The sequence below is a fragment of the Balaenoptera musculus genome, chromosome 11, assembly GCF_009873245.2.
Source record: "Balaenoptera musculus isolate JJ_BM4_2016_0621 chromosome 11, mBalMus1.pri.v3, whole genome shotgun sequence".
NCBI classification, from domain to species: domain Eukaryota; kingdom Metazoa; phylum Chordata; class Mammalia; order Artiodactyla; family Balaenopteridae; genus Balaenoptera; species Balaenoptera musculus.
This window is the reverse complement of record NC_045795.1, coordinates 10,250,983-10,271,619: the sequence shown is the minus strand read 5'-3', so window position 1 is coordinate 10,271,619 and position 20,637 is coordinate 10,250,983. Positions and strand designations below refer to the sequence as shown.

At 39.1% G+C, this 20,637-nt stretch overlaps 1 protein-coding gene across 1 annotated transcript in view; it reads left to right on the top strand.

The window, feature by feature from the left end:
• The window catches only part of RANBP9 (RAN binding protein 9), an 88,663-nt gene that overhangs the window by 1,494 nt on the left and 66,532 nt on the right, over positions 1-20,637 (top strand). The window contains exon 2 of the mRNA XM_036868308.1: positions 12,931-13,042. Coding sequence (XP_036724203.1) covers positions 12,931-13,042 — 112 coding nt within the window. The remainder of the gene's footprint in view (positions 1-12,930; positions 13,043-20,637) is intronic.

The window sequence follows — 20,637 nt, the reverse complement described above, 5'->3', positions numbered from 1 at the left end:
TCCTCCCTCACCTACCTCTCCTGTGTTAAAACAAAGCTTTAAGCAGATCAGTTGTATATAAAATTATAAATTGCTATGGGAGTTTTTGAAATGTAGCCCACATTAATAGCATGCATCAAGTTTACTTGTCTGGGGGAAAAAAATCAATCCAATGTGTCAGTCTATCTGGAAACAAATCCAGTTTTTTAGGCCCCAAACCTGCTGCTTTTACATTCAGAGCAGCCTCATTTTGATTGGCTTCAAAGGGAGGGTCTTTATCAGATCCTAGTGACATGGATGTAGAGGGTATAAACAACCATTGTGGTGAAATTCTTAAAGTTTACTGGACTGAAATTTGAGAAGAACCTTGATAAATAAGTTACTATTTAATCAGGAAGGAGAATGGCCACAGAAGTCTTCCAAATGATTTGGCTGCAAAGAGTAACGCACAAAAATAGGCCTTGTTGAATATTCCTTCCTTTTATGCATAGATCCAGAGAAGTACTTTCAATTTTAAATGTTATGGTTCTTAATCTAAATGGCTGAAATTTTCAAAATATTGGACCTTTGGTTTTTCTTAAGTTAGGACATTTTGTGAATACCCTGTGAAGGCTGTTGTTTAATTTTGTGTTTTGTGTGAACAGTGTGCTGTGCATGAAGTGTTTGCTTCTGATCTGGCTACCAGAATGCTTTTTGTTGGACTCCACAAAACTTTACTTTAAATTTTATGGTTGATGGTTGATGGTTAGCTTATAAAATCAGGGGGAGAAGATACAAGAGACTATTGAACAAAGAATTCTAGCTTTCCGAGTCCTGCCATCATTTGTGATTTTAGGCATGTTACCAGACAGGGTCTCAGTTTCTTCCTCTGAGTGATGAGGGAGTTGAGCTGGGTTGGGTGTTGGTAAGGAGATTTCCAGCTCTGAATTTCCATATCTAAGATTTGTGATTATAGTCTATTTAGCACTGTAACATGCCTTGACTAGTTTTACTAACTACTTTTACATAAAATTGATGATTTGGGTCACGCAAAAGTGCAGCCTATGTGAAATTGGTTGGAGTTTGGAATATTTATGACACTGCTGTCTCAGTTATTTTTCCTCTTGGCCTCTTTATTACTTTCTGTTGTGTAATACTAAGATTCACTTTCTGGAAACTTCACTCTTTTGTAAACATAAACCATTATTTCTGGAAGAACAGATTTTGCTGTTTGTCGTTCTTTTTCTTTCCTCTCCCTGTCTTCTATTTCCCCTTTGTCTCTCCCTTCCCCCTTGTCACAAACACGGGCCCTTTTTCCCCTTCTACTGCCTCTTCCTCGTCTTGTTATTTTAATATGTGCCTGTGTGTTTTTCCTGTTGTTTTTCTGTGTGCCTTCAGAGTGGACCACACCAGAAGTTACTGGGCATCTAAGCAAGGGGGAAGTGTCTTAGGTAGTGGTAAGCAAATTTGAAGTCACAAAATAACATTAAAAACTATTGTTCATAAAGTATTTTTGCATATTACAGAATTTCAAAAGATTGATAATTATTTTCCATATGAGGATTTTTCTTACCTTTGAAATATAAATTTCTTTTGCTCTGAACGTATTCTGTTTTCAAGATGTTATTCTTCTAAATTGGAGCTACTCTTTTGGAAACAGTGGGGTTCCTTAAATGATTTGAAGGGATTAATGTTAAACAGTGTCAGCCATACAGACCAAGTTGATTGGATTGCAGAGGAATTGGGTGTGTTTACTACCTGTTAAAATTTTTTAAAAGACTTTTTGCTTAGCAGTCACACACCAACTGTTGAAATCCTCAAGCATGGCCCCTTTTATTTTTGAAATTCTTGTCAGCTTTGAATAAGTATAAATGTGACAAGTTTAGACCTAGTTATAATGATCACTTTATTCCAGTTTAAAGCATTTTAATGAATATGACAATGGGTTTGATTAGTCTAAATGTTTCAGTTACAGGTTGCATTTTTATATTTGTGAAGTTACCATGATTTGTTTACTTTGCAAAGCATTTTGATACATACACTCAGGAGCATGTTAGTGAATTTGGATAAGATGGTGGAATTCTCATTTAAGACGAGAAAAAGTGGGAGCACCTGGAAGTTAGAGCTTCCCAGTCACAAGTAAGCCAGGATTGGAAACTAATTTTCATTGATTTTAAATTTAGTGTTCTTTCCACCACACCGTATTGCCTGTTTCAATTTGTATGAGACTTAATTATCTCAAGTAGTTAAAATCCGGTGATCACATTTATAAGTTTTTGAAGAATAGTTGACTTTGAAGAATAGTTGATGTTGAAAGTACTTCCTCTGGGGAAAGTGCTACCTGGAGCACACTAATGCCATGGAAAAGTCCAGACGCTTTGATTATACTGATTTAGGGCAGCTTAGAAGAAATGTAAGATCAGTGAAAGTTGGGAATGATAGGAAGAAATGAATAGTGAACTGCACCTTCTAATTGAAGTATTATTAACAGTGACCAAATAGGTTGAACTTTTGGTATGCCCAGCTCCCCTCCCCCTCTGTATCACCAGTCACTAGGCCTTTAACGTGTCCTCAGTTTCATTGCTTATCTAATTTCTTGCACTTCTTTATGTAGAACAAGTATCTCAACACATATTTGCTTGCTTACCAAATCTCTTTAGAGATTTATGGGAGGTGGTATAAAAATGTGCTTCAAAATCAAGGAATTTAAAAACCAGGCTTTTCCCAGGGATCCCTTTGCCAAAATTGAGCTTTAAGAATGCTAGTTGATAACTGCAAGGATTAAGTGATTCTAATAATCATACTTAACAGAAGTAGACAATAGTAATGATGATTTTTTTTTTTTTGGTAATGATTTATTGAGCAATTGCTGTAGGGCAGATGTTCTTCTAGACAATTTGTATATATACCTTACTCTCTATTTATTCATTTTGTTTATTCAACAAGCTTTTAGTGAGTGTTTACTTTGTGCCAGGTTCTGGATACTCAAAGATGAATAAGACACTGTCTTTGAATTCGCAGAGCTCAAAGGACATCAAGCAGTGTGTGTAGCAGGGAAGTGTCATAGAGTACTGTGGAAGATGGGGGAGCATCTGCTGCAGGCTGCCCTTGGCAGGGGTGAAGTTGGTGGGTCAGGGAAAGCTTCTTGAAGGGGATGAGGCCAGCGGTCTGTCTTGAAAGATGAGTATGATATAGGGGAGGAGGGGCTGGGCATTACAAGGGAAAAAGCATAAACAAAAGCATAGAGGAGAGAATTATTCTATATGTTTGGATCTACAAGCAACATGGGGTTGTTGGAATTTAAGTGTGTGACAAGGTGCAGCTGGGAAAAGATCGTGCGAGGCCTTATAGAATATTTTATCGAGCTTGGATCTTATTCTGTAGGAGACAAAGAATCATCTAAGGGTTTTAAGTAGGAAGTGACTGGCTCATTTTCATCTTTGTCGGATTATACAACTAATTGGGAGGTGGACTCAGGGACACAAGCCTGGAAATAGCAGACTCATTTAGAAGGCTGTTGCAGACCACATAAGAAATAAGGACCTGAACTGGTCAGTGGTGGGGGCAGAGAAGAGCAGACATACCTGTGATCTGTGCTGAAGTAAATCTGACTGGATATGATGGAATGATGGAGAAATCAAGGCTGAAGCTGGGTTTCTAGCCCTGTTAGGTTTTTGCAGTGAACTGTGAAGCAAATAATGATCGCAAGGAAGTATTACAGTATACTTTGAGGTAAGTAAAAATGGGAATCTTAGCCATGTGATCTGACTTCATGTAAATCAGAAGAAGACAAAGAAATAGCATTGGAGAAAGAACAGAAAGAGGTCTTCTGGAGTTAAGGTGGCTCTGTGTAATCACCACAGCTGGAGTTCCTGATTTTTCACTTTATTCTAATGTTCAGATGTCTCAGCTACAGTGCTAGTTTCTGGTGGTTTTCTTTTCTTTTGCCTACTAACTGGTTTATCCCTCTTCCTATTTTAAACTCCCAAGAGACTCAGCAGATTGGCGTAGCTAGTTGCCATCTTTCTTAGTTGGGCAGAGCTTTTCATTCTGTGCTGTGGAGTGAATTGGTGGCCTTCTCGTAGATGCTGACCTGTGTTGAATCAGCTGTAGGGGTGTGAGGGTTGTTATGAAATACAAAATGTCCTCCTGGTGGAAGGATAGTGTGGGCCCCACTCCTCTCAGTAGGGACAGTGTGGGGGGCAGTTTCTCCTAGGAGGGGCTGGCACGTACCATCACTGACCTGAACCTGGAGGAGAGGCTGAGGTCATGACTGACCTGGGAGTCACCTGTAGCTGGTAGTTGAAACTCAGAGTGTGAGAGAGAGTGAGTAAAGTGAGAAGAGCAGTGGGCCAAAGATGGAACCCTGAGCAAGACCAACATTAAAAGACTGCAGGGAGCCCAAGAAGGAGTAGTTAAGAGGCACCTGGACAGCGGGGAGGGTGGTGTCACAGAAGCTGAGCAGAGGAGTGTCAGAAATGAGGAAGTGAACTTGAGTGTCGAATGCAACAGATAGGTTTAGTGAGATCGGCACAGGAAAATTTCCACTGGATTTGGAAAGTAGATCGTTGTGACCTTAGGTAGAGCAGTGTGAACTGAGTGATGGGGGCAGAAATCAGGGTCAGTAGAAGGGACCAAGCAGAAAGTATAGTGAATATAGGTTATTCTTGAGAAATACAGATGAGGAAAGAGATTAGTCAATACCTGGAGGAGAATGGAGGTTAGGGCAGCTGTGGGTTTTTTGTTTTTTTTTTTAAATGGTTGATATTGGAGTTACGTTGTATCTGGAGATTAGCTTATAACATCAGCATGTAAGATGAAAAATCCACATACTTAAAATTATCCCTAGAAAACCCTTTGGAAGGTACTGTGTTAGAAACTATTGTATCATTTCTAAGTAGGCCTACTTTTAGTTTGGCTGCGTGGGTAAAACTGAAGTGACGTAAGTTAGATGACAGTATGATGTTAGTGCAAGGTATGGAGTCTCAATAAATGTCTACAGAATTTAACGTGTTTTAACAAATGAGATAAATAGTACCAATACCTGGTTTTATTACCTTAAAGTTAAAAAAAAAGCTCATTATACTAACCACCAACCCCAGTGCATTATTGACAATGATTTATAACACAGAGACATATAATTTTATGAAAAGGATATACATTTTTGGGACACTGTGCCCTTATAGATCGAAGGGAAGGAGAGTAAAGAGGGAAAGGATGAAAGTACAGGCTTGGGAGGCTGACAGAGTAAGGGCTTGGAGGGAGGAAGGTGCTTCAGAAGCTTGAGATGCTTGCCCTTGAAGAGGAGAGGAGTACCTGCTGTTCCTTTGATAACAGTGGGCGAGGTGGGCGGGTGTAGACAGACGAGATAGTAACGCACGAGAGCAGAGTAGAACATAGCCGTGTATAATGGTGGAGTCCCATCTCAGTCCCGTTTTGTGATGAAGGAGGTGAGGTAGTTTGCTCACTGAATTCAGGTGGAGGACTTAAAGCCTAAAGTGAATGATGGAGATGTGGACCATCTTCATCTTTCTGAAGATTGCTGTGTGGTATTGATAACCATGGGGGATCCCAGCTGACATCATTAGTTCACAGTGGTGACTGTTTGCAGGATGGTTGGACTTTATTCCGCAAAGGCCAACTGCCCAGTGCAGGAGTAGGGAAGGTGGATTATAATGTTGATTTAAGGCTGTGGTTTTGCTGGCTGGGTATGATGGAAGGATAGGCATATGAGGGAAATCAAGATATTTGGGAGCTTTTAAATAATTACCATGTACACCATCCCGGAAGAGGAAAGAGAAGAACAAACGAACAAGAAAGGGTTCAGTGCATTGGAGTTCCTTGAATTTTGAAGTGCGGAGTGAATTCTTTAGACAGGGGAGAGGATAGGAGGGTGTGTCCTAGGGGAAGATGTCGGTGTTTCCACTGTAATGCCAAAGTTGTGTTGCTGGAAAAACCTCATGTTTGTCACAGAATTGCGCACTAAAAGTAACAGGGCTTATGGGAAAAACAGGGCTGGGGCAGACCACTTAAAACCTATGGAACTTTGTAACCAGAGCACTACAGAAACAACAGTCCTCATAAGACACAGGCCCAGTGAAACTTCCACTCCCGTGTGTGCCCAGCGTCACAGGCTGCTGAGCCTTCACAGCCTTCAGCCCTGGGGTTTGGTCTTCCTTGTTAGAGATGTAAGTTCTTGGCAGCTGTTTAATCAAAAATAAAAATCTGATTCAGGGTTTAGCTCTTTTCACCTTTTTTTTTTTTTTTTTTTAAGCCGATTGGAAATTCTTACCTTTAGCTATTAGAATGGCTAAAATCCAAAGAAAACCTGGCCATGACAACTGTTGGTGAGGGTACAGAGAGCAACAGGAACTCTCATACTCTGCTGGTGGGAGTGCAAAATGATACAGCCACTTTGGAAGATGGTTTGGCAGTCTCTACCAAAGCTAAACATAGTTTACCATATGATCCAGCAGTTGAGCTCCTAGGTATTTACCCAACTGGTTTGAAAACTTACGTCCATACAAAAACCTGCATGTAAATGTTCATAACGGTTTTCTCATAATCACCAAAACCAAGAAACAACCAGGATGTCTCTCAGTAGGTGAGTGGGTAAACTGCAGTACATCCGTACAATAGAATATTATTCAGAGAGAAAAAAGAAACGAGCCATCTATCCACACAGAGACACATATGGATCTTAAATGCATATTGCTGAGTGAAAGACTCCAATCTGAAAAGATTACATACTGTATGATCTCAGTGATATGACATTCTGGAAAAGCAAAACTATAGAGCTAGGAAAAAGATGAGTGGTTGTCAGGGGCTTGAGGGGACGGAGAGAGGGCGAGTGAGGCAAAGAACGGGATTTTTTAGGTCAGTGAAAGTATTCTGTATGATGCTGTAATTGTGGCTACATGACATTGTGTGTGTATCAAACCCGCAGAATTTTAGGACATAAAGAGTGAACCTTAATAGGTACATATTTTTTAGAAAGTAACTTGGTGGGGGGGATCCCAGTATAGAATGTAGAATGTGACAAAACAGTGTAACTATATTACAAATGTATGAAACAATCTCAGAAGAGGAGGGAAAAGGCACTGACCTAAATAAGTAACTGGAAATCAGTGGAGTCTGTAGAACTAAAGGTAAAAGAAACTACATAAGCACTGAATTCTTGTTGATAAGTTGTATCCCAGGGGGATGTGAGTTAACAATTCTGATACTGCTATCCGTGTATACTGGAATTTAACAGTTACATCAGTGGACGGTGCACAGTGGGAGCTAGGTTTCTCGCCACTGGAGTGGTTAGAATGATCCACGCGGTAATGGATGAGAGTCGGAGACAGTAGTATGAACTCATGTTCAGTTTAATATGTACACAGATGATTAAATAAAAAGTACGGATGTGTGTGTATGCAGGGGTTTAGTATACACACATATATTTCTTCGCTCTTGTCAATGAGAGGGCCTAAAAACAATGACACCCCAGTAACTGTGAGCATACCTAGTACCTAGATCTTGGATTCTAATGCCATTTGCCCATAAAAGGAGCCAGGGCTCCTTGGAGAAATGGCTGAGTCTAGGACTAGGGCAGGAAATACACAAGATGAGCTTCCAGAATCTTGTAGTGCCAGAAAGTAACACACAAAAACAAAAAACACATAATGCAGGTATGTCAGAGTGCCAACTGAAAAAGCTCCCAATGGCTAAACGGGGAACAGTTTGAGCAACAAAAGAAATGAACTAGTCTTGAATTATAACCCAAAGTATAAAATAAATATGCATGAGATGCACGAGTCCATACTGATATCAACAAAGAGGAAGTATCTTAGCACTTTTTGATCTGTACTGCACTTGAATTTTCCCCAGATGGGTTAGTACAGTGGCAGGTATAGCAGTTCCTGAAGCCACCAAACACTGGGCACAATAGGAATGCACTTCTGGAGGAATCCCAGCTTTTGACTTAGGGCCTCTGTATATTGCTAACATTTTCTCTTTAATTCATTAATGTACTGGGAAAAGCTGTGTTATGAGCTGAATGACTTCTTTATTATGCTGATATCATTGCCATGTTTATCAAGTGCATGTGGGCTAATTTGTATTCAAGAAATGTGCTTTGTAGCAAAACAGACTTTACTGGAATTTAATATTACTGAGGTGGAGTAGCTTCAGGTGATGTCAGCATCCAGAGTGTGGCTCTAGGAAGAATGATTGAAATTAGAATGGAAGTCAGTGGGAATAAAGAGGTCTGGGAATTAAAATGCAGAAACAATAAAATAATCAAAAATAAGTGTTAACGTGTGTTAATCTTGTGTGGAGGGCATATAAAAAAGGTTAGACCGAGTCAGAGAGACTAGAGAAAGAATAATTGAGGAAGTAGAACTTGAACTAAGATGGAAGGGCTGAGTAGGACCCGGCCAGTCTGAGAAGGAAGGGTACACAGCTTTCCAGTTAGAGGGAGTAGCTTGGGCACAGCCTGGCCTGACCAGTGTGGCTGGAGCAGAAAGGAGGAGGTGGAAAATGCAGAGGGAGGGCAAGATCAAACAAGGTTTTCAGCAAGTTTATCTTTTTCTAGGCTGAATGGGAAGGAATGGTAGTTGTCTTGAGGGCTAGTGGTACAAGGAAGGCTGATTTATATTTTCAGAAAGGCACTTGGCTGCAGGTTGGAGAGTGGAGGGGTCTGGGGGAAGGCTTTATTCAAACCCTTTCTGTTTCAGTTAAATGCAGTCAACAGATTGTTTGAATAGGAGGAGCTGACCTTGCTAGCCTTAAGAGTCCTGAAGCAGTACATGTATTGTCTTCTTAAACCATCTAGAAAACACTTAACATTGAAGACTGTGGTTTTAAAAATGTACACTTCGGTAGTGTGAGGGTTGTACTTTGGTCACCACAGAATTTAAGGTAATAAACTTCCTGCTGATGAACATTATTAGAAATAGGCTCTTCACTCTGATATTACTAGTCCCACCTAAAATTAGTAGGAATCCTTTTAATCTTATATCTCAACTTTTTCTTGGGTCTTTACATCTTAAGGTTAATTTTAAAATGGAACAAATCCTTTTTTTTTTAAAATGGTGTCACAATCACCCCCCCCCCCCTTTTTTTTTTTAAACTTTGGGTTTATTTATTTATTTACTTACTTATTTATGTATGTATGTATGTATGTATGTATGTATGTATGTCTGTGTTGGGTCTTCGTTTCTGTGCGAGGGCTTTCTCTAGTTGCAGTGAGCGGGGGCCACTCTTCATCGCGGTGCGCGGGCCTCTCACTGTCGCGGCCTCTCTTGTTGCGGAGCACAGGCTTCAGATGCGCAGGCTCAGTAGTTGTGGCTCACGGGCCCAGTTGCTCCGCGGCATGTGGGATCTTCCCAGACCAGGGCTTGAACCCGTGTCCCCTGCATTGGCAGGCAGATTCTCAACCACTGCACCACCAGGGAAGCCTGGAACAAATCCTTTTAACATTTACAGAATTTTTCTGTAGTGTCTTGGTAGAGCATAATGAATATACTAAAACCTTGAAGATTTATGACTCTGTAGTTCTTTACAGTTATTTTTGCATAATGGTAAGATGTAGGGGATTTTAATTCAGACATGGATTTAATGCACAGTTCTACCAATTTTGGGCAAGTTATATAATCTCTGTAAGAATTTCTCCATTTTTAGAAATGAGGTTAAATTATACCTATTTCACAGATGTCGAATGAGAAAAATCTATACAGAAGCACCTAATACTTTGAGAGATTGTTTACCCTCAAATATTAGTTTTCTTTCTCTTTTCCCACAGAAGTAGCTAGAATAGGAGGTGGGAATACATGTGAAGTGATCCCAGAACGCTCACTGTAACTAAATCCTTCCTGTGGGTTCAGAGCTCGCACTGGATCAGGCTTCTTGAATTTAAATCCCAGCACAAATCCTGGTTTGGGATTCTCACCCAGCAGTACGACCTGAGTTTCTTTATCTGCCCTTGGCTTCCTCAACTGTGAAATGATAATAAATAGTACCTACTTCCTAAGTTGTTTTGAATGTGAAATGAGTTAATAAATACAGTGCTTTTATTTATTTATTTACCATTTTAAAAATTGAAGTACAGTTAATTTACAATGTTGTGTTAGTGTCAGATGTACAGCATAGTGATTCAGTTATACATACATACATATATATTTTTTTCAGGTTCTTTTCCATTGTAGGTTATTACAAGATATTGAATATAGTTTCCTGTGCTATATAGTAGGTCCTTGTTATTTATCTGTTTTATGTATAGTAGTGTGTATATGTTAATCCCAAACTCCTAATTTGTCCACCCTACCCTCCCCCCCCATCACCCTTTGGTAACCATAAGTTTGTTTTCTCTGTCAGTACAGTGCTTTTAGAATAGTGCCTTTCACCTAGTATTAAATGTATGTCAACTGTTATCACTTACTATTATTAAGTATACTTTGAGATTCCCTTATCCCTAAAAGTTTTGGTCACTTCTCTTCAGAAAACCAAAACCAAAAATAAGGGCTAGTTGATTTAAGATTCCTGGGTTAATTGGGGTTTTCTTTAGATTTATTTTTAACTGTCTAAATTTTAAAAATGCTTTTAGTTTACATGACCTTTTCCCAGGCAGCTCAATTATTTGAACATAATGTTACTGAAAAATATATTTTGCTGAAACCGTAATTTATTAAATGTCTGTTTTTAAAAAGTGATTAGTGTATCATTCTGCAGATTTATGCCGTTACTTTCTTCTGCTTAGCTCCATGTAAATACTACCTACATATGTTAAAGCAGTTTTATCAGCGTCTATACATTGCTGCTTCCATTTTTATCTTCCTAGCCAAGTTTATCACCTCTCAGTGGTCATCCTGCTGAGAACTTCTGCCCATAAGACATATACTTAAGACATCTATGAATGGTAATAGAGTGGCTGAGTTCATTTAGTTTCTTTTAGGCTACGTGAACATGTGCTAATTTGCATTGCAAGTGTAAACTTAACAGTTTAATGGTAGGATACGCATTGATAATTTGACAGAGTGTATGGTAAGGGAAGATGTGATCTCATTGGTGTGTGATGGTTCTTGTATAGACAAGATATAGTTTTTGACCTATGAGAGGTGTTTAGTTTTAAAACAGTCATGGTAAATTTGAGAAGGGGAGTTCTGCTACCCATGAAGGTAAGGGTATAGTCTGACTGAAAGATTAATGACATAAGTTCGAATTGGGTGAAGCATGTCTAGCGAGAACACCTGAGTAATGATTTGGAGCACCGTTTCTCATACAGCCCTTTTCGGGGTTGTGGAGCCTGTCGCACTCACTCTCTCTGAATACTCTCTGACACGCTACTTCAGCTTTATTCTTCTGGTGGTTTTATGGGCATATTTTCTCTAGCTCACGTGGTTTTGTTCACATGCTAGCTTTCAAGGTAATTTGTGTCTTGGGTGATGGACAGGGGAGGTGATATTAGTGAGTAAAACTCTGGGTTAGATTGAGGAATAGCTAATTTAAAAAGTTTAAAAGCCTTTATCTAACAGATTCCCTAAAGATGTCAGCATTAGTATGGTATTATATTGCTTTCTTAAAAAAGAAAGAAAAGACAACGAGAGGTTAGATATGTTTCTCAGAAGGCTGTAATTGACCAAAGAAATTTTATGGATCAGCCTTTGGATAGAATTAATGATCAAAGATTAATGATTTTTTTTTTTTTTACATATCAAAATTTTTAATTTTTCTAAACACCAACAATGCAATTTTGCTAAAGTTACAATTTTGGAAAATTGGCCTCAAGACCACTCCCAGGCTTTCTGTCAAGTGTATCTGGGTCTCTACCATCTCAGGGCTGTGTGCATTTCTCCCAGGACTTGGGGTGGGGTAAAGGTGGGTAGAGAAGATTTTCTAAAGGTCTGCTGGAGTATAGAGCCCAGGAGAGTCCTGGGTGAGGCCCTGGGCTCCTTGAATGCTGTGTATAGTAGCCTCTCTCTGCCCTTGTCTCCCAAGCTCTCTTTTGCCTTCCTCAAGTTTGATATCTGGGAGGTTTGATTTTCCAGAGGAAATTAAATATTTTTATATCGAATTATATTACAATAAATATTGCCAAATGCTTTCCTTTTGCGTTGTTCCCCATCTAACTGTTAAGTTCAGGCAGTTGAAATGTGGATGATGAAGTGAGTGAAACCATCAAACTCTATCCAAAGTTTGGATCTAACCAACAAAATTGTAAATTCTTAAAGTAAGAAAGCTGTTTTGCCAGTTCAATCTAATTATAAAATTTCGCTTTAAAAAATAGACTATGAGGGCTTCCCTGGTGGTGCAGTGGTAAAGAATCCATCTGCCAATGCAGTGGACACGGGTTCGAGCCCTGGTCTGGGAAGATCCCACATGCCGCGGAGCAACTAAGCCCGTGCGCCACAACTACTGAGCCTGCGTGCCACAACTACTGAAGCCCCACTCACCGCAACTAGAGAAAGCCTGCGCACAGCAATGAAGACCCAACGCAGCCAAAAACAAAATAAATTAAATAAATTTAAAAAAATAGTGTATGATACAGATGCTTCTGGTTTAAAAAATTAGGCCATTTGGCAAAAAAATGTTGTTTAGGAATTTGATAAATTATATGCAAATTTAGATCTAATAAAATTAATCATATTCTCATCTTGTTCTTCAGGTGTATGCTTTTGTCTCTTAAAAATATCGGCTACCTTAAAATACTTCATATAATTTGCATAAAGGACTGCTAGGTTCAGTGTGCTTAGATTCTGAAATTTTATCAAAACTAGTAATAGTGTGAAGAGTTCCATGTTTAACTTGGGCTATTTTGCATATTGGATTAATTGTGATGATAAATGTGTTATTAAGTCTTTGATTATTTGTACTGATGAGAGCAGAAATGTATATCTCATTCAAAAACCATATTGGTTCCTGAATTATTTGTTAAGATTTTCATTTGATTATCTCTCTTGATTTTTTTTTTCCTTCCTGTTCCTTATGCAGGTCATGGCAAAACCCCAAAAGATGCAGCTTCAGTTCGTGCCACGCATCCAATACCAGCAGCCTGTGGGATTTATTATTTTGAAGTAAAAATCGTCAGTAAGGGAAGAGATGGGTAAGTGTACATTTTGATGGGAAAAATCGTTTGCTTATGGGTAATTCTTTTTGCTTTGATTCATAACCGTTTATGATGTAATTGGAAAATTGGAATTTTTGGGAAATTTTGGTAATTGGAAAAGTGGAATATGAATATTCTAGTATAGCATGTTGTACCTGGCTCTGCTTAAATACTAGTTGAAGTTAACACTTGAGTTGGTGAAATTACCAGGTTTTTCTGGTAGGTTTGTCGTTAAAGTGGAGAATTGGAATAAAACAATAGAGAGAGAATGACTCATTTTCCACGCCTTTCTTACACTGCCATTTTCTGAATTCTGCTGAGAAGTTAAATCTTCTCAAAGGTAGTTAACCAAAACCAAAAGGTGATTCATAGATATTTTACAGGGATGGGGGCTCAGAATTTTAGGTTTAGATCAGGGAAATGTATGTTTGTACGCTCTCAGTTGGAGGCGATTCCCAAGTATTAGGATGTAGTTTAGAAGCTTCCAAATGAGAACTTCATGTAGATGCTAGAACCAACTTTTATATTATTGCTTTTCAACTTGAGATCACTGGTTGTGTGTGTGTGTGTGTGTGTGTGTGTGTGTGTGTGTGTGTACACATCAGAGTCACTTAGGGGACTATTAAAAATATAGTAGTTTGGGTCTTACCCCAGAAGTTCCTTAATCAGCATTTTCAGATGTAGAGTTTGGAAGATAGGCATTTTGAGAAAGCTCAACAGGGAATTTCGGTGCATCCCTCTGATTGAGAGCTAATTACATAGAATCATTGGATCTATCCTGTGGTATTTCCTGATAACTTCATTGTGGTATCAGAGATCCTTTAAAGCATCTATAGAGTCATTTGTTCAACTACCAAGGTAAATTTATGGGACTGTGTAAGTTTACCTGTACTTGAAGCGAGTCATTTAACCCCTCTTGGTGCTTCTTCTTTGTCTAACTGACAAAATAAGTGTGTTCAGTAGATCATTCCTGTTTATTTGCTGAATATTCTCAACGTCAACAATATGGAAAGTACAAAGTGAAACCTTGGGTTCAATGATAACTTTTTAACTACCTCAGTTTTCCCAGGGTGATCAAACCAAAGGTAAAATCAGAGAAGCCAAGGATAAAGTGGTTGAGAGACCCCAAATTGAAATAGGCACATGATTGTAACCATTTCTAACTCTGCTGCTGCATACTCAGTAAGCCAATTCTTTTATACTTCAAGTTATATCATCAACTCCATAATGCTGGTGTTGCTCAGGATAATTCCCAGGATTCTCTTTACCTTTCACTCTACATATTGTATCTTTGCGTGAGCTTGACCTTATATTTTCATGGCTGCAAATTCCCTGACGAGTCTCAAATCTAAAGCTACATCTCAGGTCATTCCCTTGAGGTCTAGATCAATATATCTGCCCAGGTGTTTGTATCTGAATGTCCCACAGGCATTTAAATTTAGCTTGTTTAAAATCTTTTTCTCAACCCTAGCTTGGTTAATGGTTTCACTGTTGCTAGAAACTTGAGAATTTCTTGCCTTAAACTTTCTCTGTCCACTTCTACAGTTTCTGCCTGAGTCAGGTCTTGATAATTTGTCCCCTAAATTACTGAGGTCTCCCAGTTGCTCCCTGTTTTGCCCTCACTCCAGTCTATAACTATTGCTCATCTTCTTTCTAATACAAAACTCAATTGTGTCTGTCCCTTTCTTGAGATTATTTGGTACACCTGTTGCTTTGAGATTAAAATCTAAAGCTTCTTAGCAGGGTCCTTCATGATGTGACCTTTGTAATTTTTCAGTCTCATCTTTTTGTTGCCAGAATCCCTCATTATTTTTTTTAAATTAGGTATATTTTACATGTAGTAGAACTTACGTTTTTAGTGTGCAGGCCTGTGAGTTTTGACAGATGTGTACAGTCTTATAACCATCACCACAGTCAATATATAGAACAGTTCCATCACCCTGCAGAATTCCTCCATACCCCTTTTTGGGCAACCTTTCCCCATCTCCAGCCCCTGGTAACCACTGATTGGTTTTCTTCCTTTATAGTTTTGCTGTTTCTAGGATGGTATATAAATGGAATCATAGAGTATGATGAGTAGAGTAGCCTGTTAAGTCTGGCATCTTTCACTGAGTATAATGCATTTGAGGTTCATCTCTATTTTTGTATGTATTGGTAGTTCATTCCTTGTTATTGCTGATTATGTGGGTGAACCAACCACAGTTTGCTTACTCAATCTTCAGTTGAAGGACATCAGATTATTTCCAGTTTTTGGCAATTAGGAATATGGCCACTCTAAACATTGATGTATAGGTTTTTTTCGTAAGTTTTCATTTAACTCGTAAGTTTTCTTCATAAGTTTTCATAAAACTCATTTAATGAGTTTTCATTTAACTTGGGTAAATACAAAGGAGTGGGATTGCTGGGTCCTTTGTTAAGTGTATTTTTAACTTTATAAGAAACTGACAAATCGTTTTGCAGCATGGTTGTACTAGCTTAGGATCCTACGAGCATCGTGTGAGGTTCCTGTGGCTCTGCCTCCTCAGTAGCACTTGCTGTTGTCAGGGGTTTGGTTTTGTTTTGTTTTAAATTTGTAGCCATTCTAATAGGTATCTAGTGGTTTCTTTTTGTGGTTTTAATTTACTTTTCCCTAATGACTAATGATGTTGAACACATCATTAATGTCTTCATTAATTCTTATCTGTACTGTTTTTTTTAAACAAACTCGATAGTTCCTTTATTTCGATTTTTTTTTTTTTTAAGGTTTTTTTTTTTTTTTTAATGTGGACCATTTTTAAAGTCTTCATTGAATTTGTTACAATATTGCTTCTGTTTTATGTTTTGGTTTTTTGGCCACGAGGCATGTGGGATCTTAGCTCCCCAACCAGGGATCAAACGCCTGCATTGGAAGGTGAAGTCTTTAACCACTGCACTGTCAGGGAAGTCCCCTATTTCGATTTTAAATTAATTACTTGTCAACAACTGTGGACATGGTTAAGAAATGACTTAACAGATTTACTTTAAAATACTGAATTGACAGCTCAATTGAACAGAATGCTTCTTAGGACTGTTCTCATTTTGGCATTCACCCTGATTATTAAATTTAAGGTCCTTATTCCTCATCTCTTTTCTGAGCTATGGGAGCTCTAACTGGGGCATCCAGTTAATCTCCATTTCCATTTTTCTGCCAGCTTAGGCTTGGAGAAATAAGCCCCAGAAAATAGAAAGTAGGATGTTAAACAGAGTTGAATCAACATAAAGTGACCCCAAAGGAGAGGGATGGAACCCCAAAGGAGAGGGATAGGTTAGAAAATACTACCTAACCAAACTGGGGTCCACTTGCCTGGCACCCAGCAAAGCCAATCTACTGACACTGGGCTGTGGTGAAGTACAGTGTTTATTGCAGGCAGCAAGCAAGGAGGATGGGCAGCCCATGCTAAAAAGACCTGAACTCTCCAGTGGCTTTCTGGGAAGGGTTTTTAAAGGCAGCATTAGGCGTGAGGGTTGTAGGGTGTGTGATCAGCTCGTGGACTTTCTTCTAATGGGTTGGTGGTGAGGAAACAGGGTGATGTTTTGGGAATCTTAATCATCAGCCTCCTGGTTCCATCCTATCCAGGGTCTACATGCTTGTGATCAGCACGAAGTCACCATCCACCTCTTGGGAGGGAGTCTTAGTTTCTGCAGAACTACTCAAAGATATTTGTCGGATTGTTACGTATATGCCTTGAGGAGGAACTAGGACTCTGTTTTGTGGCTGCACTGTTGTTTAAAGCTATCATTACTTTTCTTGCTTGACTGCTTTTCCTTTGTTTCTGCATTCCCTCACTTCCCTAATTAGTAACTGCTTGAGTCTGCTCTTTGGAAATCAGGGAAGGCCTAGGAGACTAAAGCCTTTTTCCTACAAACAAGAAACACGGAGGGGCTTTTGTACCCGGGAAGGTCTCGCAGGGGCCTGCTGGGTTTCAGTCTCCCTTTTTCTTTGATACTCCTCAATCCTGAGGGGAACAAGGGTGGGACAAGAAAGGGAATAAAGTTTTGGATAGAGAGGTTAACCATAAACCTGGTAGGGGGTCTTGGTTTCAAAAATACCCCCAAAGACCTTTTTCTGACCAGAGTTGGCATCTGTGGAAAGTAGATGGCAGGTATGTAGTGCCGTAAGGTGCTCCCTGTAGTTCTCTGATGGTACTTGCTGGCTCACGTTGCTAGTTCTGTGTGCAGGTTCTTTCCTTCCTCCTTATATTCACCTTCTCTTGTCTCTTTCCCCATTTGCCAAGCTTAACTAATTACTCTTCAAGTCGTAGTTTACAGTTACTTTTTTTTGGTGGCACTTTCTCCTCCCCAAAATAAGATTGTGCCTTTATTATGCTTCCTTTGCTTTTTGGGCAGACTGTAATTATAATATTTATACAGCTGATTGTCTGCTTATTGGTAATGTATAACGGTACAGATTCAAGGGTGAGGGACTATTTTATATTTCTGTAATTCCAGTACTTACTTTTTAGCTAGCACTCATATGAATGAACAAATGGTTGGATGAGAAACAGTACCCACCTCCTGTATATTCTTGGAGAAAACTGTTGTGTTTCTTTGGTCTGATTTTGTTTATTTCTGGTAATCTTTTTGAACACAGTTTTAGGTCCAACCCAATACTTTTGGAAGGAAAGAACAAACAGTTCATTTATGGGAGAAAAGCAAGTCATGTAGCTTATTTTGGCCAAGTAATGTCTTTCTGGAGATATATTGAACTGTATCAAGAGATATAAAAATTCCTTCCTAAAATCCTAATGTCGTTGTAGAGACTTGACCAGAAAGCGCAGCTGTTAGTTACCTTCATTTGCAGTGATACATGCTCATCTGAGAGTTTATTACACTTAATTTAAAATGGAATTTTCTTTTAAACAGTGTGTTTATCCAAGATTAGGACAGGTAAATAAATATTTGGATCCAAGATGTCAGTTTTCTCATGAGAAACTGTCATTGTAGCAAGTTTTCTCATGAAATGGCGAGAGTTGGGTATGAATTGCTTCTCAGTTTATTTGTAAAATGCATGATTTCTAGGTCTGCTTTGGAAAACTAGGAATATAACTGTGATGATTGGTACTTGTTTTCTTCATTGCCTAAGAAGTGAGGCTTGGGGGCTTCCCTGGTGGCGCAGTGGTTGAGAATCTTCCTGCCAGTGCAGGGGACACGGGTTCGAGCCCTGGTCTGGGAAGATCCCACATGCTGCGGAGCAACTAAGCCCGTGAGCCACAGTTACTGACCCTGCGCGTCTGGAGCCTGTGCTCCGCAACAAGAGAGGCCGCGATGAAGAGTGGCCCCCGCTTGCCGCAACTAGAGAAAGCCCTCGCACAGAAACGAAGACCCAACACAGCCATAAATAAATAAATAAATAAAATTAAAAAAAAAAAAAAAGTGAGGCTTGAAGGAAGTTCCTTTTATTGAACGAAACAAATAATATGTTCTGTTTTCTGCCTTGGATTTTCATTTAAACTAAACATAACTTTTGTGTATGTTCAGCAAAATAAGCTTACTTTATTAGGAGAAAATAGCCTGTCTCAATTTTTTGATTAATTTAAAAATGAATTCCTAACACATTTTGCACCCAAAAAATTAAATCACCTTATCTGCATGAAATCATTTTCTTTAGGAGACATATTTAAAGGGTATATATTTACTTTATGTTCTTGTTAATTCTTGTTGACTGTCAAGATGAATTTCTAAAAGTAGTCTGTGTCTTTTGAATGTACCTTCAGTTCAGGAATTTTATTCAGGTTTTCAATTATGTATACTGATACAGGCAATGGAGATACAGTTCATTATAAATGTGAGAGATAATAAAATTTCTATTTGGACATTTTTAGAATTATAATTTATTATGAGTGTGATATTTTTAGCTCTTCAAACAAAATATTGATGCCATTCTGCCAGTGTGATTCAGGAGAAATCAGCAAGTAATCCAGTCTCTGTTCTGTTCGTAAATTCTGCTGATAATAAAAGCATAGAACATTCCTTCTATGCTTCCTGACTTTCTGGATTCTTTCTTGGGGGAGTGGAAGAGAAATAAAGGCCTTTCTTCCCATCTAGCTATAAAAGGCTTTAAAAGGTCTTTCCTTCTAGTTTCTCTTGGTGATAAGCAGTAAGTGGAAACACAGATGGAAAATGTGAACAAAGATATCAAATAAACTATGTATTTATTAACTTAATTAATATATATTGAACAGGTATGGTGTATCTGGCATTGTCAGCAGCTGAGCGAGTATAAGAAATTATTTTATTTATCTCTGTCTTATCCATAGTTTCTAGTAGAGGACCTGACACTTAGCAGAAACTCAATAAATGCATTGAGTGAACTGAATGTGCGTTCTTGTTCTCAAGGAATATTGAATTCAGTATTTGGAGGGTACAGTGGGGCAGAGCAGGGAGCAGACGTATGCAAATAACTCTAGATTAAGACATAATATACTAAGTACTTAGAATGAGAGAGTATATGGGAGAACTGAGGAGATGATGATTAATTCTAGCTCAAGGAAATAGATTTATAAAGGAAGTAGTGTTTGATAGGCCTTAGAAAATGAGTAAAAATTTGAGACACTTCGTTGGGGAAAAATATTCCAGACTGTGATAAATGGCTGGACTTGTCTCATGGGAGGAATGGAACTGTATGGTGTCTTTGGCTGAGGTAGATGACTCAGTATTGCTGGAGACTTGAGGGCTTATAGTGAAGAGTTTACAGAAGTAAGAGTGGAATTGGAATCATATTAGAGAGCCTTGATGATAGTTCTAAGGGCAAATGCTCTATAGGTAGTAGGGAGCCTTCAGTCTTTTTAAAATTTATTTATTTTTGGCTGTGTTGGGTCTTCGTTTCTGTGCGAGGGCTTTCTCTAGTTGCGGCAAGCGGGGGCCACTCTTCATCGCGGTGCGCGGGCCTCTCACTTTCGCGGCCTCTCTTGTTGCAGAGCACAGGCTCCAGACGCGCAGGCTCAGTAGTTGTAGCTCACGGGCTTAGTTGCTCCGCGGCATGTGGGATCTTCCCAGACCAGGGCTCGAACCCGTGTCCCCTGCATTGGCAGGCAGACTCTAAACCACTGTGCCACCAAGGAAGCCCCTTCAGTCTTTTTGAGTAGGGCAGTGATACAGTATCTGTTTTAGGAAAACAGTACTGGGTGGGGAGGGGATGCAGTGTGTGATGGCAGTGTGAAAGATGGCTAGAGACAGGAGTTAGGCTACGAGGCTATTGCCTAGGGATGAATTGTGATAGAGGTTAAAAAAATAGAGGAGGAGGAGGTAGTTTAACTTGTTGGGTGGTACCTATTATGTACCAGATACTGTGCTAGGAACCTAGGGTTTACAAGGAGGGATTGGCCAGGATGGGGTCTCTGCCCTCCAGAAGTTTGTAGGTAAGAATAGAAATGAACGTGTCAATAAATAATTAAATATAGCATAAAAAATGTATAGTAATAGCTATATGAACAAAGTAGAGAAGCAGTATGGTGGAGGAAGTGACCAACTCTGTTGGAAGATGGGGTGGCAATCAAGGAAGCCTTTAGAAAGCTTGCATACAGTTATGGCAGAGGAAGAACGTTAAACATAAGTCTCTCTCACTTCCCTGTCCT